General features: G+C 53.1%; 2 protein-coding genes across 2 annotated transcripts in view; one reads left to right on the top strand and one right to left on the bottom strand.

Annotated features, from left to right (window-relative positions):
• LOC119103139 (limbic system-associated membrane protein) overlaps positions 1-16,939 on the top strand; it is a 96,730-nt gene extending 79,791 nt beyond the window's left edge. Inside the window, exons 9-11 of the mRNA XM_037226589.1 lie at positions 6,133-6,252; positions 6,642-6,752; positions 16,911-16,939. Of these exons, the coding sequence (XP_037082484.1) occupies positions 6,133-6,252; positions 6,642-6,752; positions 16,911-16,939 (260 nt within the window). The remainder of the gene's footprint in view (positions 1-6,132; positions 6,253-6,641; positions 6,753-16,910) is intronic.
• Positions 16,940-21,831: 4,892 nt separating this feature from the next.
• Positions 21,832-24,342, bottom strand: part of LOC119103138 (secretory carrier-associated membrane protein 1-like) — a 14,571-nt gene continuing 12,060 nt past the window's right edge. The window contains exons 2-3 of the mRNA XM_037226588.1: positions 24,111-24,245; positions 21,832-22,991 (exon numbers count right to left, since the gene is read on the bottom strand). Of these exons, the coding sequence (XP_037082483.1) occupies positions 22,824-22,991; positions 24,111-24,245 (303 nt within the window). The 3' untranslated portion in view covers positions 21,832-22,823. The remainder of the gene's footprint in view (positions 22,992-24,110; positions 24,246-24,342) is intronic.

Genomic DNA, 24,342 nt, shown 5'->3' with positions numbered 1-24,342 from the left:
AGTTGAGGCGTTCGATCTCTGGACGGTGAGCATATTATTCCGACAGCAAACATTTCCCGCAGGCATTCGGAGCCTGGCGTTTTTACCTGTCCAAACTGAGATAAAGTTCGCCCCCGCGCCTCGGATTTAGGAATCACGCGAGCAAAAAGTAGCTTGGAAGCGTCCCAGAGCGTCAGTGGCTCGCTGAGACAGACACGTTAAAGGTCTGACGTGGCGTAAGAGACTGGCCCTGCCCCGGAGCGTCAGTGGCTCGCTGAGACAGACACGTTAAAGGTCTGACGTGGCGTAAGAGACTAGCTCTGCCCCGGAGCGTCAGCAGTTTCGCTGATACAGACACGTTCACGGTCTGATGTCAGTCACTGTGACACACAGTCACTGGTGTCAGTCACTATGATGAACACAACGGACATGCACAGCGCGGCGTGTAGGGATCGGTGTGGGCTGTCACAGCGCGGTGTGTAGGAGATCGGTGTGGGCTGTCACAGCGCGGCGTGTAGGGGATCGGTGCGGGCTGTCACAGCGCGGGTGTGTAGGGGATTGGTGGGGACTGTCACAGCGTGGTGTGTAGGGGATCAGTGTGGGCTGTCACAGCGCGGCGTGTAGGGGATCGGTGCGGGCTGTCACAGCGCGGTGTGTAGGGGATCGGTGCGGGCTGTCACAGCGCGGTGTGTAGGGGATCGGTGGGCTGTCACAGCGCGGTGTGTAGGGGATCGGTGGGCTGTCACAGCGCGGTGTGTAGGGGATCGGTGCGGGCTGTCACAGCGGGTGTGTAGGGGATCGGTGTGGGCTGTCACAGCGCGGCGTGTAGGGGATGGTGCGGGCTGTCACAGCGCGGTGTGTAGGGGATCGGTGCGGGCTGTCACAGCGCGGTGTGTTGGGGATTGGTGTGGGCTGCCACAGCTCGCCGCCCCAAGCGACAGAATCGGATGTTCCGCGTGCCGTTTTAAGACCGTTCTCCAGTGCTAGTATCTGCTGTCCAAACCACGATGAGTACTGTTCCGGCATCATCGTGAAGCCCGATTCAAGCCGCAGTGTACAACGTCTATTAAGCAGCTTAAGATACGGCAAGTCATTTTACTCTGCCGCTTTCTCTGGCCTTCTCAATTTGGCAGGTGCGCACATTAGGGTGTGTCATCAGTAACGAAACCGAGTGAGGAAAGATATTCCTTGGCGCAGGAGTCCAAAAGTACACGGCATAGCAAAAGCTCTTCCCAAAAACTTAAATTCGTGCCGCGCGAGCCGATCAAAATATAGCCGCAAACCGATGCCCGGCGCTGCGGTCACTTCATGCTGGGCGGCGCCTGCTGTCGCAGGTAACACCAAGCCGTGGACGGCAAGCGATACAAAATACTTTTGCGTATGGAAGCGATGCCACCGAGCGCTCCTTAAGCCGTCGTACGAGAATGCCCCCGTCTAAGGTCTAATGTGCGGATCAGACATTACCGGATTGATTGCCCTATGGCGGAAACTTTATGTGGTGTTGAGTATGAACTCGTTGCATAAGTATGTTGGTTAGTATTGCTTTAGGCTTTCACTTCTCCAAGGCAACTCACGTGATGCAAACAAAACCATGCATAGCATATGACTCAGAGAATTACTGTCTGGCGTCCAATTCAGTGCATATAGCAAGTTCTGCGGCCTGTACCATGGGCGGTAGAGAGGGGGGGGGGGGGGTTAGGGTGACCCCATGCACATGCTGCTCCTTGACGAGCCTGCGTATTCGATGTACCGGCCCAAACAGCAGCTGCTCACAGACTGGAAACCCAAAACGCGTGTTGGCGGGGATCGCGTGGTAGCAGAAATACCTTCACAGCTGGGCTCCACATGTTGCCGAAGCTCTAGCTCCAGCCCCAGACGTCCTCGGCAGTTCGGCGCTGTATGTACTCCTTGTGTGAGCTAGACGAGATTGCCAGTGTAGCTTGCACTTTGTTCAGCAGCTCACAGTCCTGGGTCTCGCATTTGAGGCTGTGTGACTGGTCCGTGCCAGGGGATCAGGTTGGTGTGCTTCATGGTCTCGAAGTTTACTGCTGAGATGGCGAAGACCCTGGGCTGAGTGAGACCCTCGGTTTGCTGCTCACGAGCGGCGCGACGATCGGAGCCACCTGTTCGCGGACCATGCGGTTCTCATCCCGCACCATGTCCAGCAGCAGCCGGTCTGGATGGACCTAGCACCCATTAGGCTGGCGGACTGGCTGCACCAAGGCCTATGTGTGCTGTGGCAGCTCGCGGAGCAGTGCGATGCTCCGAAACAAGTTGCGCAAGCCAAAGTCGCAGATGCTGTTCTGCCGGATGGCGGACCATACCGGCACATACTGGCCGACCACGCACTGAAAGAGGCCCTTGAAAGCGTTGCTGGAGGTTTCGATAGAGATGTAAACTAGGAACAGGCGAGCGGCCAGTGTAAACCATCTGAAAGCAAAAGCGAATATATTATAATAATTCGTTACGAGCCGAGCATAAGATCGTACACAAATTATTGCGCCTCTTAAGTGCATATAATCATGCCGATGTCCAGAGTCCTTAAATGTGACAGAATGGGTATCAAAAATAGCTAGTAAACATGAACCAACGAGCAAATGATGCGACATGCTACGGTACGAGATATGCGAATAAGAAAATGCTCAGCAGTAAGCTCATGAAATATCAATTGATACTTGATGAAGCTTAAAGAGCTGTTGCCGTAAATTCGAAGAAAATGCGTTTTCATATTTACCTGGCATGATTCCATGGTCTTATTCGTCGCTGGGCTGCCACGTTTCGGACAGAGCCGTTTTGGACGCCGGAGGCCAGAAGGTAGAGCAGCTGCTAGTTGGTGCTCAGCTGCTGAATCAGGTCGACCGGCAGGTTTGGCACGTGGCCCAGCATAGGCTTGAATGCCACAACATTCTTCTCCCAGACGCGTCCGGTGCATGTCTTGCTGACGGGTCAAAAAAAAAAAAATGATCCCGTGGTCGTGCCGTCCAAGCTCAGCAGCAGACGGAGAAGGCTCAGCTCGTTGCCGTGCAGCTGGCAGATGAACCAGTGTACGGGTGACTCGGTGGTCAGCTCAGACAGTCGGAACACGTCGGCTTTCGTCTCGGTGTTGACGGCCGTGCCATCGCAGCCGCGCACATTGACGTGACCGTCGCACTGCGGGCTCATGGAGTGTAGCTCGATGAGCAAGTGCAGGGCGCGGCCGAACCCGGACGTAAAATGAGTTACGTAGCGGCTGCATGGCTCCGCGATGACAGCCACGTGTTTTTGACGGCATTCGCTCGGCTCCGGTGACTCATGTAGCTCCTGCCTTCGCGGCCGTCAGAGTAGAGGTCAAATCCGACCCGGATTACTCCAGCATTTTGACGAGTTGTCTCCTTTCTCGCTCTGTCTCTTGCGCAGCATATCTTCTTAGGATCTGTGGTATTTGGTTTCAAGTAGCCAGTCCGTCTCTGCTGTCTTGTTGAAAGGCATTTATGATAGCAGCAGCGACCCGGTTCGAGCCACGGTAGCTGTCAACCGCCTGCGCGGTGTTATTCAGATCGTTAACGTTACAATCTACAGTGACAGTGGTCTCAACCGGAACGAACAATCGGCGTCGTATCACCTTCTAGCGTGTACGAAACCGTGTAGTAATTCGTGCTCTCGGCTGAGTCGCCAGCGCTGAGGCCACTTGGTCCCGGAGCAGGTTTGAGTTCAGCACCAGCAGCCAGCGCTGGCTCAGCAGGCGGCGCTGGCTCAGCAGTCGGCGGTGGCCCATCAGGAGGCGCAGGCTCAACAGCCGGCCGGGAGGCGACTCAGGTTCAGCAGCAGACACCGCCCTACTGGCGGCCGGGCCATGACGCCCCTGGAGTTGTCTGACCATCCTCCGCACCTCGCGAGCCTCCCTAGTCATAGTTGTATCCCGGTCATATGACCCCAGGGTAAGCTCCCAGTACCTGCATTGGTCCTTCAAGACAACCTCCTCTTGATACACCGTGCAGACAATTGGGCATGGAAAGCTGCGCTGAGATTTGCACTTGCATTCTGCGACATCAAGAAGCTTGTTGAAATTCGCGGTGGTGGCGTTGCTGTGTTTCTCTCTTTCTTTCCTTGATTTCTTGCTGATAGGTTTGCTGGGATGATGTCAATCCCTCTCGATCAATTTTGGTACGTATTTTAGATCATGAACAGGGTCGCTACGCTGGTCTACAGTTACCTGATTTCTGCCGGTGCGGCCTTGGAGATGGTATTAGTGAGATTCCTCTTCGATTCGCTCAGCCTCCTGATGTAGCTCAAGGCTTTCCCGTAGTCGGCAGTTGGTGGTGGGACGGTGGAGCCGGGTGACCTATTGCAAAATGTTTTGTGCGCGACCGTATAGCCCTCGGCACGCTCGTGCAAGTAATTGATCGAAAGAAATGTTTCAGTTCCGGCAAAACTAAACTAATAAACCCATAGCACCCACACAACAAGCATGTAAACTGCAAATCGACACCACAATGGTGTGTTAACAATTGGAAACTCGCACCTACCCCAGTCTGCTGGGGCATTCTCATAACTGCGCAGCTTTGGGTTTTACTAAAAATTGATGTTCTTTAATAACAAGCCAGCTTAAGAGTTGTTTGGCAATGTTTTGCTGGCGCTCTTCATGATATCTATTTCATACCTAATCCACTAGGTACCAGTGGTGTGGAAAGTGGCAAGTTTGAGGCTTGCTGGAGGATGATCCCAGTGAGTAAAATAGGTGGCAATGGTATCGAATGCGACTTCTGGCGTAGCCAGGAAAAAAATGCTCACGCGTCACGAATATCAACATGGTGTACTTGCGACAGACCTCTAAGTTTATCATCAATCCGTGTGCCAAGGAAAAAAACTTTGCCTTCAGCTGATTCCAAAAGATTCACCCCTCGATGACACACCCTAGTGCACATACGCTTGGCTGGCTTGGCATGCAAGGCTGGACTGCGGTGTTTAGGCAGCTGACCGTCCACAAGGCAGTGGTGCTATACAAAGTAGTTATTTCTCAGTCGTTACACATTTTCGTCAGCGGGATTCTCACTTTTCGTGTTAAGCAGCTGGGCCCGACGGGGTTACAGCAAATTGTTCTTTATTTGGGTGGAGAGTAGCGTACTTAGCGATAATCCGACGTTGTTTTTAATGGTGGTGGGACTGAACTTTGAGCATGTGTCAAAGTTAGGTTGTGTAATTGTTCTACCCGATATAAACAAAACGCTGCAAATAGCCGGCGTTGTTGCGCACCAGCAACACCTGTACACCGATCTTGCTCAGTGGAGTCGCATGGGCTTTCATTTGATCCATTTGGGGGTGTGCACCGCAAAACGACTCATACCTTGTTGCAGCCCGTCACACGGTCATAGCCTGTCACATCCACGTGTCACCCCATAAACGCGCGCACCCCCGTACACCTGTCACAACCCACAGGACGGAAATCGTATCTTTACTTTAGGTCGACTTTTTGAGGTGGCCTGTATTAACCTGAGTACTTGGTTGCAGAGGAACCGCTCCGACAACGTTTCAGCACGAAAATAAGCCACCATATGTTCATCCTCCCTCCGGTGAGACGCATCTTACCGCGCACTCATCAGTCAGTGTCTGTTCACTGTTAGCTGTTGATGGCAGTGAGGTAAAGTGTCATTCTAGCATCACTGAACTTGCAGACTGTCCGACTAAGACATATCTGACGCATTTGTACGCATGTTTGCATGTGGGGGTGTTCTGGCACGCATGTCTAGCCTGATGCCGATTGCCAGTTATGAACCGGATCACCAGCAGTGATCCATAAGATTTTAAGAGCGAAATGCTATTTCGACTGCCCCCCTCCCCCCAACCCCCAACCCATTCATTGAGTGGAAGGAAATGCATTAGAGCGAATATAGCATGAACCCCACAAGCTCCTCGAACCCCTTCATAAGTCCAAACAAGATCGTTTGAGCATCGCTGCTGCTACCTCCGCACTGTCCAGGCCAATCTTGTACGGCTGTGACACAGCCACCAGCCCGCCGCTGCATCGGCTCCGGGAGCACGGCCTCGGCCGCACACTGCAGCTGCTGTGTCACCGCACCGGCAGAGCCCCGGCCCCGCCGAGCCCAGGCCCAGGCCCAGGCCCAGGCCCAGGCCGACGCCAGCGGCGGGAGCGCGTGCTAACGGGCACCCTTTCAGAGCGCGCGCCGGCGGCGACGGCCGACGAGCCAGGCTCGTCCCAGCGGGTGCCCAGCCAGAGGGAGGTGGAGCTGCGGCAGCCCGGCCAGACTCAGGCCCGGCCCGACCACACGCACATCGGTAATGCAACGGCACGAGCCGGGCAGCGCCCGCACCGCAGGCTTTCGCTGGCGCTTTGATGTGCGCACTGTGACCCCGGCGGATGGACTTCGGAGGAGGGAGCTGTGAGGATGCGTTGGTGCTGCGTTGGTACTGCGTATTGCGATGGTGGATTTAAAGCCGGGATGGGTGCTGTCGGTGCATGGTTTGCTGCCTTTGGGCCAGATCATCATTTCAGCATCTTGCATAGACTTCGCACGTATTCGCCAATGATTGGCGTTGAAAATGCCCGTGAAAGTTTGCGACTACAGGAAGCCTCGTTCATGGCTCCTTGTTTGTACGTCGTCCCGATCGCCATGATGAACGCATCCACCCGAACCTTGTCCCAATTTGCCCCTGCACTGTTTCAGACGCTGACTCGGGCAATATTTCGGAGAACAAGTACACGTTCGGGACAGCCGGAGTCCTCATCAAGCTTCACCGACCCAGTCGCCGTCTTGCTCGGGTTCATGTTTCTGCTCGTGCGGTTAAAACCAAGCGTCCGCGAGCCCCGAACGTAGTGTGGTTCAGTTCATGGATGCTGCGCCGGCGGTTGCTAGCGGCAGGCGTTGATCAGTACCTAAGATGTTTAATGTTGTTTATATGGTGTCGACCAGCTCGGGAACATGAGCCGGGTGGACGAGGGCGCTGTGAAGCCGGCGAGATGAGAGAGAGCGGGCATTGACGGTGCTGGTTTAGCAGGTTTCTACAGGCAATGATTCCGAAATCAGTCCTGTGATCATTCCGACGGGGTATAGAAACGCATAGAACACGATGTTGTCAAATGTTCATATGATTCTAAAGATATCCTTGCACTGTATCTTAGCTTGTGCACGTTATCGAACTGATCCACGCAGGAGTCACCCACCCACGCACGACGGATGGTCGTGAATTATTACGTGGGCATGTATTTGTTCGATCCGTTGCTTAACTAAAATGCGGTAACGTGCAATGAACTGTTACCGACGTGAATGGCTGAGATGGCTGAGGACGACAATATGCGTCTTGCGACTGGGATAATAAAGACGCCTGTGATGTTGAGAGCAATCCAGACGCACCTACTGTACCTGGAGAAGGAAGCATGTTCCGCCAATAGAAGCGCAATATGGTAGGCGCGGCGGTGGCCGCAACAAACATCATTGCAGTTGGTCTTAATCCTATCGTCACCATCGAATACCCGTTGCAACTTTCCACAGTCTTCTTCATCCGTTGCAAGGTCATTGCGCGTGACCTGCGTTGACTATTCTGCCCGGAACCTTTCTTGGCCGCCGTGGTTGGCGTGCCCAGAGCAGCGTCTCAGACAGCGGGGACGGAGCGTGCACCTGGTCAGCTGTGTATCCCTCACGAAACCTGCCGGTGGGGATGGATAAATACAATGACGCTACTTGGCCGATGTCATGACGATCGCAGCCTCGAGCCAGCTCGCGTGTCTGCTGCGATTGCACCGCCCCCTTGCGCAGCGCTTGTCTAGGAGCACATATTGGGATCCGCCGTTTACGGGAAGAACTATGGAGCACAAATGCGTGTGATGCTGCACTTCTTTGTTTTGCTTTTTGGCGAAATCCTTCAGGAGGCGCCTAGTTCATTGAAATGGGCTCTCGCGATTGGTTTCACACATGTCAATGCCATCCGCACCTTTTGCTAGCTAGGGGACAAAGCGAGAAATACTAACATCACTGTAGGGCCAGTGTCTAAAGACGTATATTGACCAATTGCATGACGTGTGCTATTAACATTGGCCGTAAACATTGACTTCTTTTAATGACTGGGGTTCCCAGAGCCGTCCCTGAACTGTATCATGCGCTCCTAGTCGGTGGCTATCGCTTTCTGCGTCCATTTACACGATGAATGGCACCATCATCTCCTCCCGCCCACCCCACCGCACAGTCGCGCCACCACATAAACTCGTCGGCTACCTTGCTCCTCTCGTTCCCTGTAAAACCCTCCGGCCCCACGCCACCCTAGCCCCTCGGCCCCCTCTTTTGATCCGTCTCGCACTGCGTCGTTCCCTGCCGCGCCCTGCCACCGAGCGTTCTCCGCGGCCACCTCGTGCGGCTATCTCGCGTCCCGCCAGCCGTCACCCAACGCACCCTGGCTGCTCGGGCCATCGACATCCGGCTCCCTCCCTCCCCCCCCCCCCCCCCCGTCTGGCGCCGCTCATTCTCCCACGGTGTGCATTAAGCGCACCACGATCAGACCGCGCCCCAAGACCGATTGCAGAGCAAATCTGCCAGTGGTGATGAACGACGCTGTTTGCGTATTGTCGGTCGGCTGGCAGGCGTCGGTCGCCGACCTGTTGGGAGACGAGCTCGCGCGAACGCGCGCCGTCGCTGTCGACACCGGAGATCCCGGCCGACTGATCGGCGGTGCTCTGCCCGGAGCGGCACCGGCAGAGGGCCGATATCACTGAGTCCTGCTCGTGATCTGCGTGACTCGGCCCCGCGTCCTCCCAGCAGAATCGCCGCCATGACGAGTGTGCTTCCTCAGATGTCATTGGTTCCAGAGAGCAACGAAATGTTTTGTGTTGCTGAAAATCTTGTGGTTCTCGTTATTTTGACCACAAACCTTACGGCAAATGTTCTGTCCGACTGAATAGCTTTGTGTTCTTTGATGAAGATGCTATCATTTCAAGCACCTGTCATTAGCGCATCGGAAGATATGCGTTTGCAAGCAGCTATTGGCAATGATTGGCAGTTAATTATCCACACTGTATGTTCCCTGATGAGGCACATACATCGAAAAATTAAAGACAGGATCATGTCACTAATACACACTTAAACACAAAACTATAAAATCACCATAAATCTGAGAGTAACGATGCATATTCCGATGGGTTCAGATGGACTTATTGCGAGCGAGCATTGTGTGAAATACAAGCTGCCATAAATAGGACGAACAGAAATTGGCGGTGCTTGTTTCCGGAAAATGGTGATGCGGACACCGTTTCTTTTACTTTTCAGACACATTTGCCGAACGTGCAGCTCACTGCGGCAGGCCTTAGTCAATATCTCACTGATGACCGGACATTGGTCAAAATGATGGCAAAAGCAGGCCGAATTCAAACAAAGGCACTAACGAATGTGAAGACTGGTGATGTGAACACTGTTCACATTGTATTGTTTACGGCTGGGTTACCTAACATTTTGCACTGAATGCTACTCAAGTTCTGGGGGAGGACATCGGGGCTTTACGACGCATTCAGCTGCTCAGGCTATATGGCGTCGCCTGCCTCTCAACCTGGCAGGAAGGGCGGACACCGCGGGGAAGGGAACCCCGAGGCGGAGAATCGTAACCAGAGGCGTACCTCTGGTTTCCCAGACGTGCAGTGGTTAACACAAATGCGTTAACCACTACACTACGACACCCTGCTAATTGAGTTCGTAAAAGCCATCAGTTCATACGATGGTCCCAGTAAGGCGCCTTTTGTGATGTGAGATGAGAGCGGTGGACAAGGAGGTGACGATTATGGCCACTTGGGTGATATTAAACCCAGGCGAATGTACACAGCTGACATTGGAGCGTTTGCAAGCGGGTCATATAATTACACATGGCCGTACTTCAGGACACTTTTGGGAAACACGTCCAGAAGCTTCACATGCGTGCGTGGAAGGCAAAAAACGCAATGGGGTCTCAAAAGGCGAAACGAGGCCGGAAGAAAATAACGGTTTCGAGTGGCTTAACGTGTTCATTACTGCAGTTTGCTTCCAAGACAAACGTCATCTGAAGCGCCTGCAAGGCCCGATTATGACAAAAAAGTGCCAAGATGTGCATAGATCTGCGTGGGACATTTGCCGGACGTGTCTTCAGCGCGACACGTTTTCCGTTTTCATCTTCGCAACTGTCGTAACTAAGATTACCCCCCAAAGAAGCTGCAATTTGTGTTTGCTTGGTACTTCGTGTGCTCCCATGAATGAAAGCTGCAAATGAGGTCATTTGTAACGTAAGAAGGCATTATATCACTTCTTTATAACTGAGTTTGTGGCTCCCTTTCTGTCTGTTGTGTTCTGCCTGTCTCTGTTCCCCACTTCAGCCACCCTGTCTCTCAAAGCGGCGAGGTCTGACGACCAATCGATCGCTGAGACGTGAGACCGGCATCAATGCATCACAGCATGTGGCTGCCCAGATTAGGCCGACACTGCTAGGATTGCGGCACGAACTATTACTTAAAGGGAATGTTCCTCATTTGAAAGCATCGAAGCAAGCACCAGATATGATAAATAAGGTAGTCATAGGTATTGGTACACCTTTAAGTGGAAAAGACTGCTCTGGACGACACAGCTTCTCTGTCTATTTAACACGCTCCTCAACACGTCATTGACTGATTCCGTCGCGGTGCCTTGAACGGCATTGACTGAGAGCCAATTGAGGGCCGTTGCATCTGGAAATCGTGCTCAAGAATGCCCGACATAAACGATCTGACAATATTATTTTATCAGCTTTTCTCGCCGCATGACTAATGACATGGCGGGATTTTAATGACGTTAAGGAGGCATCATGGATGCCTGCATGACCTTGAAGCATGCTCACCAAAATATTCCATCTTTCACATCTTCGGAGTCGTGAAGCCCAGAAACTAGAGGGAATTGCGTCTTATGAATGGCAAACCTGTGAATTGCACCGAATGATCTTCAAGGTGACGTTTTTAGTCCAGACCTCCATACAAATATGGGCCACTTCCTTTTAGTTTATTAAGACAATAGGTTGCTTTTAGGGGTGCTGGCAGTCTAGTGGCTAAGCTGCCCGTTTGGGAAACCAGAGGTGTGGGGTTCGACTCCCCGCGGTGCCCGCCCTTTCTGCGATGTTGAGAGTCGGACAACGTCATATAGCCTCAGCTGCTGAATGCACAGAAATAAATTAAGCGCAGGTACTTCTCAAATATCCAATAGCACAATTGTACCACGTGAAGTAATGCCCTACAAAGCAAGGTGCAGTACAAACAGTAATGCCCAGTAGAAAACAATTGTAGAAAACGGTAAACAAGCGTAAATTACCGAAGTTTGAAAGATATTCAAGAAGGAATCATTTGTTTACTTGTTCTCTAACATTCAGTCATGGTAAGGTCAATTCTCAGCCATTGTTGGAGAGTGTGCACCACCAGCAAGTATGAAATATCGGTATGATAATCGGGGTCGACTTATCCCGAGTAAGATAATACCAATGCAGGCCATGAAAAGAAATCATTTCTTTCATTTCAATCATTTCTTAGACATGCAGTGCATGTCTAAAACCAGAATCTTTCATATCCACGGGGGCTAAAAAAGCTACCCGTTTCCAGCATATGATCGGTATCTGCAAAAACAGACACTTCTGTGGGCAATTTGGTGAAAAATTGCGAGAAGGGAAGCAAATTACAGCAGACCATCTCAGTTAAATGAAACTCAAAGCTAAATATTGGTATGACTCGCTAACGCTTGCAGCACAACCTTGTGTGGAACACATGTCGAAACAACAACGTTTCGCTGTATGAGCAACTTGAGGCAGCACATGTTTCCAGACATAGTAACTTTAATCAGTGTAGTTTTTTGTCAGGCGACAGAAAAATACTACATCTATATCATACCAGTGCTGACGCCACAGATCAGTGGTGACACAGTGTTTTTCCAATGCCCCTCAGATCAGTGCTTTTCGCAACTTTTTTCAGCCAAGATTTACTTCACATCCTAAAACAGCATAAGATACCAAATGACTGGGCTTTTTACTAGCCGTTAGAATCGTGAATGGTTCTCAGCATTGTGCAACGAACGTGATCAATCTGCTACGTGGCGTTTTAAATTGTCGCGCTATTTGAGGCTTCGAATGCTCGCTACGGCTGAGATTTGGGGCTCGGCGCAAAGCTATAGACTGTCGCGGGCTGTCTTCGTGTTGTGAGAAGCTCACCGGCTTGAAGGACGTAGCTAACCGTCAGTTTTCGTCACCAGGTGCTCCACAGCTCTTCTAAGGATCTAGCATGGTCTGCATTCCGTGTTTTATTGTCCTAACCTTGTAAACACAGCTAAAACAAAAGTAAAAGTGGTGTTCAAAAGTATTTTGTGCATCTTCTGATATAAACATTGTATGACTTTCATGCTAGATTTCGTTGGTTGAGACCGCGTTTGGAAGTGCGAGGCCTGCGCCGGTGATAGACATTTTACTTCACACCTCAACTAAACTGTAGCTTACCAAGTTACCTGTTTTAGCTAATGGTGACCAGGAATTCAAACGGCACTGGACCTGTCTATCTCGGCCTTTTCGAGATCTTGTCCAGATAAACGAATAATCTTATTTAGCGACTTGTGAGCAGTGTTTGATGTCATACATGACGCCATTTTAGCATTAATCGAGCCTAGTTTAAACTGCTCAACTGAGGATGACGACACAATTGCCGGTGAAAGAGCTTTCCAGTCATTACCACCCGAGAGTTGAATGAGTTGAGACGGACGGAGGTCTTGGGTTGAGGGGTTTCTTGGGTTTCATCAGTGTTCTTTTGTCACTTCCAAGCGTGTCTTGTCAAGAACTCGTTCCACCGGCAAAGACATGCTTCCGTGAAACACAAGCAACACCGCGACCACTCTCTCCTTCGACGGCGATAGAACTGTGAAGGCAAAAGGAGTCGGAGCCTCTCAAGATACGGGCCGGAGAGTCTTCCTTTCGGACAAGGACGCGTAGCTTGTCATTGGGGCCCGCTCCACCTGCTTCCTGATCCAGCTTGCCGAACGGGCTTCAGATGATGATGTCATATAACCCTGCAATGGTTGCGCCAAAAGGGCACGTCATGGTCCTGCACAGCATTAGTAGCGTGAAAACGTCAGTGCTACCTTAAACGCGCGCCCGAGTGGCCGGCTAGATACCCTTCGCTCGGGTGGGGGAATCAATTTGCCCCCCTGAGATCTCGGGAACTAAGAAAGCTAGAGACACCAATGTACAGGGTGTCTTTACCTGTACGTGAACTCACTTAGGTCAAAGTTTGAGCTTGCCGGGTCATGACCTTCAGGTCAAATAAGGTCAAACATGTCAAATTACAGGCTGGTCTCTAAAGTGTCCCCAGAACCTAGGGCAACTGTTTCTGAAGGTCATAATCCCCATTCGAGGTCAGTACCCTTGTTTGATCTTTTGAAGGTCACGGTGACCAAAATCATACAAGACTGCCCTGAGTTTTGCATTTAAATAAGCGACAAAGATTACGCTAAGTAGTATGTTCCTAAAACAAAATGTCGACCCGGGTCATCTTAGGTCAATGGCCTCTTCTGATCTCTAAGAAGTCAATGGAAGATGTATAATGGGATTCCTGCTGTCAATAAATTCGAAATGAGCACCACAAACTATCTCACACAGCAAGCCCTAGGGTAATAAATCAGGTTGGTTTTGACCTTGGTCTGACCTTCATACCTGACCTTGGGTGAACGTAACTTCCTCATTCAATACATTTGGTGCCTAAGAAATCATCTGAGAGATTTATGGCTTCGTCAAACACTCCGTCATTGTATCAGATTGACAGTTCCCTAGAAATTGTCTTCGCTGAAACCATGGCCTGACTTTGACCTGCCATAGGTCACCAAGGTTACAAGGTACACCTAAATTTGTATGTCAAGCAATCTGCTAATCAATAGCCTGCAGTTATGCAAAATTTGGCGCGGCTACGCCGTGCCGTTCAGAAACTATTCCAGAAAAAACTTCGGGGGGTCAGTTTGACCACCCTCGCCTGAGCGCGTGTTAAGATACCTTTTCCAGCATTGCACGACCTCCCGAAACAAAAACAAAATGCGTGCTTTACCGTCCTGACCGTGTTTTAAGCCTGTATAGGACAGGAGTTACGTCCAAACTAAAGCAGCACAGTCCCAGAGCCTTAAACCCGCACTTCTCACTTCAAATGACCTATCTTTCGCCCAGGTGAGGTTAGGGAACACGACCTGAGCTGTGAAGCAGTTTTGGCTTTACTCGCTGCTAAAAAGAAATGTTAAGTCCAGGCATGGGCAGTGCACTGCATAGATTACTAGCTCTAGGTGGTATGGACAGCAAACGAAAACAGGCTGAGCCCTGACTTGGCAGCCTGCCTTTGCGTACCAAGAGTCCAGTCAGCGCCGTGCCGGAACCCAGCTGGTGCCGGGCCAGAGCCTAGCTGGTGCTGCGCCAGAGCCCAGCTGATGCCGTGCCAGAGCCTAGCTGGTGCCGGGCCAGAGCCCAACTTGCGCCCTTGTCAAGCCCATCATTACCCTGCCCTGCTGCACAAGTTTCCTGCCAGGCCATTCCTGGCAAGGACTTGTGCTCAGCTGGTATACAGCGTTCCAACCAGATGGGGCCAGGCAGGACCCAGCTGGAGCCCAGCGCATGCCCAGGCCACGTCGATATCCTGATGTCCAGCACGTGTCCGGCGGGGGCGCAGCTGGGCCACAGACAGGCAGCCCAGCTGTGCCTCGGCAGCGGCCCTTCAGGAGAATGCTGCCGGAGCAGCCATCTGGGACCGCGCGTGGCGTCCTGTCACTGCCCACTCAGTCCGCCTGGGCCCGGCCGGAGCAGCCATCTGGGACCGCGCGTGGCATCCTGTCACTGCCCACTCAGTCCGCCTGGGCCCGGCCGGAGCAGCCATCTGGGACCGCGCGTGGCATCCTGTCACTGCCCACTCAGTCCGCCTGGGCCCGGCCGGAGCAGCCATCTGGGACCGCGGCGTGGCGTCCTGGTCACTGCCCACTCAGTCCGCCTGGGCCCGGCTGGACCGCATCTGGGACAGCGCGTGGCATGCCTGTCATCTTGCCCACTCAGTCCGCCTGGGCCGGCCGGAGCAGCCATCTTGGACCGTCGCGTGGCATCCTGTCGCTGCCCACTCAGTCCGCCTGGGCCCGGCCGGAGCAGCCATCTGGGACCGCGCGTGGCATCCTGTCACTGCCCACTCAGTCCGCCTGGGCCCGGCCGGAGCAGCCATCTGGGACCGCGCGTGGCATCCTGTCACTGCCCACTCAGTCGCCCTGGGCCCGGCCGGAGGCAGTCATCGTGGACCGCGCGTGGCATCCTGTCACTGCCCACTCAGTCCGCCTGGGCCCGGCCGGAGCAGCCATCTGGGACCGCGCGTGGCATCCTGTCACTGCCCACTCAGTCCGCCTGGGCCCGGCCGGAGCAGCCATCTGGGACCGCGCGTGGCGTCCTGTCGCTGCCCGCTCAGTCCGCCTGGGCCCGGCCGGAGCGCCATCTGGGACCGCGCGTGGCGTCCTGTCACTGCCCACACAGTCCGTCCGGGCCCGGCCGGAGCCGCCATAAGATGATGGCTGGCCATCAATTTACCATGTTTTAACCAAGATTCCCTCAAGGAGACGAACAACGATCTTGGCGCAAATGTGCTGTTGAAGGTGGCCAAATGGTTGATACGCTTCTGGGAGCTAGTACCACCTGGGAGCCACGCAAGACCTTTTATGCTGTTTACCCATTACATCCAATTAAACACCCAACTAATGGTGATGTTAGACTTTTGAGAACTTGGTGACCAGACAATTTTTACCCATCAATACTATTGGGTTCATGTCAGATTATAACTATTAGATTCGTCTAGGCAAGGCTTTCTGTGCAGCATGTAATCCCTGTGATTTCATGAATGTTCTCTGCAGATTTATCTTGCTGTTTTTCTTTCCTTTTGATGTCCGGGTAATGACATTGAGCATACGTGAGTGCAAACCCTAATTGCATGATGAACATGTCAAACATGATGTTTGGATATGGCCCTTCTACTAGCCCTCGCCACGATTCGCCGTTTTTTTTCTGGCTGATACTTGGACTGATGGTGGGGAGGAATCAATATGCAGCCTGTCCCCACGGCGATTTAAAACCAAGGAAAACAAAAACCTCCGAAAAGAAAATAGTGGAATGGTCCCAACCAGATCTCGCTTTTGGTTATGAGCATATGTTTTCTGATCAAAAATAGGTCAAGGATCAATTTTCCTCAAAATCGAACATATATCAGCCTTACGTACTTATATTTACGAGGCCCTTTAGATGCCTATATTTACCCCGTACCATCATGAAATCAAAACAAGCGTGTTCCTTGTTTAAGTGAATTCTGCTTGCATTTGAAATGTTGATAATGCCTCAGTTAATATTTTTTCTGCAGGACGATTCCAAGCACAGCACACACGCAGTCTGGAAAGTTTTTGAATAATTATGGCACCTAGGCTCGTACCTACGGTTTTCCTTCACCGTAGCAAAAAAGATCGCTGCCGAACGTAGCTCTTCAACCACACAACGCGACAATGCCGGTGGTTACTCCGAAAACTGCTCAACTGAGACACCTCGAAGTGCCACAGGCGTCTTCAACGCTACAACACAAGGCTTCTGACAATTCCTCTGATCTATTTAATTAAAAACCTAGGATGAGCGTGGAAAACTGACCGCTCGACCTGTCGCTTGTCGTGGAGTGCTCCATCTGCTAAGGACAAAAAACAAGTGCCGGAAGCGACTCGTACCCACCCCCGCTGCGGTTAGGAAAATATATCCCCCTCCCCCAGTCCGTTGTTCGTGAGGTAGGACACAACGCGAGGCAACCGATCCCCCTGAAGTCGTCAAAGCTGATCACCCTCTCATGACCCTGCCCGCCAGTGCAGCCACAGCTGATCGTCCTCTCATGACACTGCCCGCCAGTGCAGCCACAGCTGATCGTCCTCTCATGACCCTGCCGCCAGTGCAGCCGCAGCTGATCGTGCTCTCATGACCCCGCCCGCCAGCGCAGCCACAGCTGATCGTGCTCTCATGATCCTGCCCGCCAGTGCAGCCACAGCTGATCGTCCTCTCCTGACCCTGCCCGCCAGTGCAGCCACAGCTGATCGCCCTCTCATGACCCTGACCGCCCAGTGCAGCCACAGCTGATCGTCCTCTCATGACCCTGCCCGCCAGTGCAGCCACAGCTGATGATCGTCCTCTCATGACCCTGCCCGCCAGTGCAGCCACAGCTGGTCGTCCTCTCATGACCCCTGCCCGCCAGTGCAGCCACAGCTGATCGTCCTCTCATGACCCTGACCGCCAGTGCAGCCACAGCTGAATGCAGCTTCAGCGCGCGGACAGGGGCTGAAAACGTATTTCGCTTAATGCTGGCACAGAGGAGGATCGTCGTAGCAGCAGTGCGTCTCACACATTGTCTTCGCCTGGGTGGAATGGGTCCAGCTCATGCCGCAGTGGCTTTTGCCAGCCTACACGCATCACGCCAGAGAACGGTGGGCAGCGCTTAGGGCCCATCGCAAACGGGTGTTGGTGCTGGGCATGGAATGTGAACGCTGTTGATCCTCAAGCAGCTTGTCATTTGGATGCTCTCATCGCCACCGTAATAAACAGAAGGATGTACTGTTATTTTTTCCATATGCGAACTAAGGCCTGTTGGAATCATGCGCAAAAGCCATTTGGGAGCTGTGGGTTAAATAAGCATGACATATCACTCTGGAGAGCTCCAGCCAACGCACAAAGACATTTATACACTGATGAATTACATGGCCAATTAGTCTAGATGATAATATCTGCTGTGCTGAGAGGAAGCTACGAAACTGCGACAATTTGTATTCTACCGTACATTTGACAACGGCCCGTCCTTCCACGCTGGGAGTGAAGGGGGGGGGGGGGGGGGTGATAGCCGTTTGTATCATTCCCTTCCAGTTGGGAGTGAAGGAGCGATGGCCGTTCGTACCATTCCCTCCAGATGGGAGTGAAGGAGGAGACGATCGCCGTTTGTATCATTCCCTTCCAATCGGGAGTGAAGGGGAGCGATCGCCGTTTGTATCATTTCCTTCCAGTCCAGCGTTCCACAGGGCCAATGCTACATTTCCAGAGCGCTGTGGTTCTCAGTCCCTGCCCCGCTCCCCAGTTTAAGCGCGGCCTGATGACTTACGGTGGTGCAAGCGCAAGCACACGAGGAAGTTGCATGGCAATGATCATTCACGAGAATGCCAGTTATTCGCCGTATGACTTCTCGCTCGTATATTTTGACCTCAATTAAAAGCTAAAGGCGATCTATTAGTTATAGCCTCGAGGATGTTGCAGTTTAGAAGATAGGAGATAGGCAGTTTAGAAGATAGTGCTGAGTTAAAATAGTGCGGGTTTTAGAAGAAGTGCGATATTTCAAAGGGACTGAATGCGCGGCAGGTGCTTTCCTGTCAAACATGAAGTGATTTCACCTCATCAGCTAACACAGGGGCGATAAGTGCAAAGTCGGTCATATAAACTGCAGCTGCGAGTTATGGCTGCGACCGACTGGCCCGGCAGAATGGACAAGCGTGTGGTGGTCCGAACCATCAGCCGATCGAAGAATGTTTTAAGCTCTTATGATGTCATATGGAACCGAAGGACTCACATACAGGTTCATGATTTTATGACTCGGACTCGGACCCAGTCTCCTGGGACTTCGGACTCGTATCATGTTTGGGACTCACACCCCATCCCTGAGTGGCATGGTGCAGACCTTGCTCCGTCATGCTGGCACACAGTCCTATTCAGCTTTGTGCATGAAACAAAACCTCGGACACTGCACAATAACAGCCCACGCCTAATGAAGCAGACAATAAGCAGCGTGCAGCGACTGTCTCGCGGCTGCCAGACCTGCCGCGTGCATGTCTCGCCTCGTTACCGGCCTGCCAAATCCCAGCCAACACATACGGCGCGAGACAGGTCGGTCCATGGCGCGCCATCGGCCAAGCCGCCGCCGCCGAGACGCGCCAAATGGAGATGGACATGATACTGCACCACTGATGGACTCGCCCTCTGATGTGGCAATGCTATTGACTAAAACAAGCGCGCCAGGCGTGCGCCGAGGGGAGCTGCCGCCGCCGGACCCAGCCCGACATGTCCGAGCGGAGGAGGCCCCCGGTTCCGGTACCGGCGCCGGTCGGCGGCACAGCCCCGAGCTACTATGAGAGACCCCAGGAAAGTATGGCATTGAACGATCTCCGTACACGGACGGGGGGCCTAAGGACGTGGTTAATGCGTCCCCGCGTCTCTCCGCGGAGATCACGCGAGAAGCACACATGACACAGGTCCAGGACTCCGAGTCAGAGTCAGAGTCCCAAGTCCAGCCCGTCACGCTGGCGTGACGACCTGGGTGTTCCCACGCTGACAATAATCGAGCTCCGATACGCTGGGGAATACTGATTGAACGACATCATAAAGCGGACATTGGTTGAGTTCTGTCATAGCTACGGAATAGTTTGTAAATACAGCCAATACCTGCTTAATAACGTCGTTAAACGGTATCTAGCAAACGGCAAAAATGCCCGGGTGGATTATTGTCAGCATAGCAACTCCTGTCTCATAACACTGAAAAAACCACCTGTAGCCAGTTTCTCAAAACAGAAATTCGTAGATTTTTGGCGTAAATCGCATATTTTTTTGGCGTACAATTGTAAAATCCAGGTTCTCAAAGCAAAAATGTACAACTTACAACTACAATCTACGACGCTGAAAAAATACACAGAAATGTACAACCTACGACACAAATATACGCAAACAATCTTGCGTTAGGTTCTCATAGCCATACACAAATTACGTCACAACGTACATTCTGATGCAGGAAGACCATATTTGGCAACATAATCAACGACACCCAAGCTTGCGTGTTTTTAACATTCTGTCAGTTCCATATACAGTACTCAAGAGGTCCTCACTTCCATTTACATTTCAAGAAGCTGTAAGTAAGTTAAAGTTAAAGCATTAGCTAAGTGAAAAATGGAAGAGCAACATCATCAACCCAGGGGAAGAAGTCAAAGGATCTATAGACCAAGGATAAATCTCAGGTGGCAAGTATCTGAGAGCTTTAGGTATGTTATGTGTCCTCTATGGTATTTGCAAGAAAGACTCAAATCATGTTAAATGACAATGGTTGTGAAACGATCTAATTCATTTGCATGTTAAGCATATGTTACAGAAACCTAAGTTTCTAATTCACCGGCATGCTGAACATATGTCACAGAAACCTAAGTTATACACTGACACTTGCTACACATGCCTACTTGCATCCCATACTTGCAAGACATCTATTTTCCAGGATGAGATTCAGGATATCAGCCAACATGGCTGAAACTATTCCTGGTCACATAGGACCACAATTGGTACATCCTACTGAGCATCCTACATCATGAGTCATCAGTGCTTGCATCTTGTACGTAGTACATAGCTGGGCCCGGGTCCGAGATAAAACCCATCATGCTCACAGCCCGTGCATCTGGGTTTGAGCCATTAGATGCTGAGTCAAGGGTCGAAGTCCCTACATGAATGTTTAAATATTAAGTCCGAGTACACAACTTTCTCAGAGATCACAAACGGCACATAAGGTGCCATACCAGATGGTTAGTGGTAACAGGAACAAAGCAAACTTACAGTGAACTCGTCCTTATTCAACCTCGGTGCTGCGCCGGTGCGGCCAACGTGGGCGCTCAGATGGGGGTCAGCTTGACCCCCTTCCCGAAGATTTTTCGAAAAGGGTTTTTGAACGACGAGGCGCAGCCGCGCCGAAATCTGCAGAGCTGTGGAAATTTGAATAGCGGAGCGCTTCGTATCAACAATTTAGATTTACCTTAAAAGGTCACTGATCTGCGGCAAGTCAGTCATGTCTTGGATTCAGCGAAGTCAATTTGTAGGGAATATTTCAATCTGATGCAACAATTGAGCGTTAAAAAGCAACACATTTCTGAGATACGTTCTTATGGCAACTTAGGCAACAACATAGTAGGTATGGAATACCTGCCAGGACACTCTATGCCAAGCTATCCATTTTACATGTACTGTGTTGGGTATCATTTTATGGTATTACAATGTTTATCCTTTTGGATTGTATCGCTCAGGCGTGGTTAGGACTTCAATGGAAATCAAAGCTTAGTTGGTGTCCGTGGTTTTAATAATGGCTGAGTCCGAGTGCTGGTGCCTCGAGTCGGAGTCTGAGATCAGCCGTAAAATAACCTGATTAAGCCGACTCTCACCCGGCCTTCGATATGTCTGAGTCCGGGCGCGACACCGGCGCGACTCAGGCCTATGCCTAGTGGGTAGAATCGTGTTCAGATGTACCGCCTCCTGCTGTTTCGGTCTACCATGCATTTTTTCGTTAAAATGGCTGGGCCAAACTGTGGCTCCCTGGTAGTAACAATACAGCTCAGCGACAGACGTAGGAGATACGAGATTTGGCATGCGAAATCTGTTAGCCTTACCAAAAGAGGCCGAATACGTGGACGGTACTGTAAAGTGCGAGCACACTTTCTGCACCTTATTCCATGTTTTCAGAACACCTTGACGTGTTCCTGTTTTCGGGCCGCATAAGCATGCATTTCGTCGGCAAAGCTATGGCAAGAGCGCTGCAAGCAGTCACGTCGTAGCCGACACTCTTCACCAGGCGGCAATCCCAGGACTGGCTGGCCTGCGCGCAAACCCACCAGCCGGGCGCTTTGTTTACACAAGCTGATCGCGTCACGTCGAGCATGCGTTGTCACCCCGCGAGTACCCGTCAGTACCCGCAATCCCGGATTAACGGACTGATTAGCTAGCATAAGCGCCCCTTCCCCTCCGCCAGACGCCTTTTACGCCTCTTCTTCGAACAGTTGAACAACCATCTACCAGAGCAACAAAACACGAAACCACAGAAGGAAGGAATCGCGTTTATTAGACATAGGTAAGCCTTTTTACAGGTAGAGATGTCCCTTTCCAGAGCGGCCCGCCCGATCACAGCTGAGACTATTCACACAGATCACCATCGCAACTAAATGCACATCCAGAACGGAATAATAATACAATATATTAGATACCGTAGACATAAATATGCCCGCCAACACACGCAACACGCCAACGACCAAGCGCACACCTGACGCCCGCCCGGGGGTCCGACTTCGGACGCGAACAGTAAGCACACCGACGGCGTGACCCCAAATCAAGTTCCCAAAATAAAAGCAAGTAACTGCATCTCGTGTGGCACGGGTATGTACAACGAGGCCCTCTCCTAACCGAAAGCAAAGTCCTGCAATTTGCCTACGTCAAAGAAGCAGCCACACAGTATGTTCTGTTACATGCGTCTACGCTGTAAGTTGGATATACTGGTAGAGTCGAGAGAGACAGCAGCCACACGGGGGTCCGTGGAGCGCGCGCAGCCAGCTCGGCTGCCGTCGGTGCGGCACACAGACAGTGCGAGGGGCGCCACTGGCCGCCACCCTGCCGGGCCGGGCACAACAGGCCGGTCAGGCCCGGCAGAGCGGGCTCCGACGGGCGGCCAGCTGCGGCGGCGTGCCGGCCCAGCCAGCGGCCAGGCCCGCCCATCACCTGGTGAATCAACACCGGGCGCGGCAGCCCTCGGATTTCGAGCGGCCGCGCGGGCCCGTGCCCGGAGCGGGAGGCGCCGCCAAGGATGCGCTCTGCCGCTGCGGGACGGCGTCTTCACGCATCTCGACGTCTTCGCCAACGGTACCCACTGGGACGCAGACCAAGCTCCATGATCTCGCGCCGAGGCGATCACGATCCGAGCGCCTCGCGCGCGCTCTCTCCTGTCTTCACATCAGCCGTTATCCGGCGGCCACGGCGCCGCCGGGCGAGTGCTGCCGTCTGGCGGCGCGATGGTGCTGCCACCTGCGCGGCGCCGCTTAGAAGCGGCGGTCGCCGGCGCCGCCCTGGGCCATCTGGCTACGCACGGCGTTGGAAGCGAAGTCGGCCGTGGCGCTCTGGACCGTCTCGTTGCGCATGACGCCAGTGGCGAACTCTTGCTGAGCCTTGCTGATGCTGGCGCCCGTGGTGCGGTAGATCTTGTGGACCTGGGTGCGGGGGGCGGCCGGGGTGACGGATTAGAGCAGGTTACCGACCGCAATATATCCAGTCCACACCACAGTAATAGCTCATCCATATGACACTGACAACAGTTCATAAAATCACGTTATTACGGCAAATGCATATAACAGACAGCTAAACATCGAGAGATACGAATGAAATACGAGCTGGATGCTGCAGCCACACGCAAACAACTTCGAGTTTTCATACTTAGTTCAATGGCTTGGGGTGGGGTGAATGGGACACCAGGATGGGCCTTAGAAGCCGACTCCACTGCGTTCACCCAAGGGGAAAACAAATGCGAGACAAACCCTGACAGTGCACTCCAGAGACGCCCGACTACTGGAGCCAATGATCGGAGCTATCGCTGACGGCTACCAACCCAAACTGCAAAAGAAAGAAAGCAAACAATTCACTGCTCGCCAGCACAGGCCTCTTCTTTGTGCTTCCGTCGAATGGCGGGCTGGTAGCAGGCCCCACTGGCGCCGGTCTCAGTGAACCAAATCAGCATGCGCACGCGTGGGCACGGCACTCTAACACGCACTCAGGTCTGTGTGCCCCGGACCGGACCTGCGCGCCCCACGCAGCATGCCAGCTGGTAGCAGTGTCCGAGTCCTGGCGGCTGATCCCCCGAGCCGCGCTCCAGCAGGGCGGCGGCCAGCCAGCCACGTGGGCCGACGTGCAGCGCAGACGCGCAGCGGACGCCGCACCAGGCAAGCTGCCGCGCCAACACGACGCCTGAACCACGGCAACGGACGCCCGGAACATCCACCTGGACAGACACCCCCTGCAACCCAGAGCCTGAACCTCACCGTGCATGCAACGTGCGTCAATCCGGACAAGACCGCGCCGCAGCCCGCCACCAACACAGCCAAGCCGAACCCTTCGTACTTCACGCCAGCCGGACCAACACCACGCACAGCCAGAGCCCGACTGGGAAGTGGCGTTGTCGTCCGGGCCGCGCCGACTGGCGGCGGCCCGGCCAGCTGGCGCATGGCGCACCAGCGCCGGGCGCCACTCACCCGGAGCCGGGCGCCACTCACCCGGCGCCGGGCGCCACTCACCCGGCGCCAGGCGGTACTCACCCGGCGCCGGGCGGCACTCACCCGGAGCAGCAGGACGCAGCAGGCGGCCGCCACCACCGTGAACGCCACCGCGATGCAGGTGGTGAGCAGCGCCAGCACGGCCGACACCGAGTACGTGCTGAAGGCCACCGCCCAGCCGCTGGCGGCCACGGCACGCTCCGTTAGTCAGAGCGGCGGTGACAGCCAACAGCGCAGCGGTCGGGGCGGCTCGCAGAGAGGCCCCTGGAGCCGGACGGCAGGGACTGACAACGTC

Source organism: Pollicipes pollicipes, unplaced genomic scaffold (genome assembly GCF_011947565.3).
Source record: "Pollicipes pollicipes isolate AB1234 unplaced genomic scaffold, Ppol_2.1 Scaffold_5724;HRSCAF=6776_pilon_pilon_pilon, whole genome shotgun sequence".
Taxonomy (NCBI): Eukaryota; Metazoa; Arthropoda; class Thecostraca; order Pollicipedomorpha; family Pollicipedidae; genus Pollicipes; species Pollicipes pollicipes.
The sequence above is the reverse complement of the archived record's forward strand: the minus strand, read 5'-3'. Positions and strand labels throughout refer to the sequence as shown.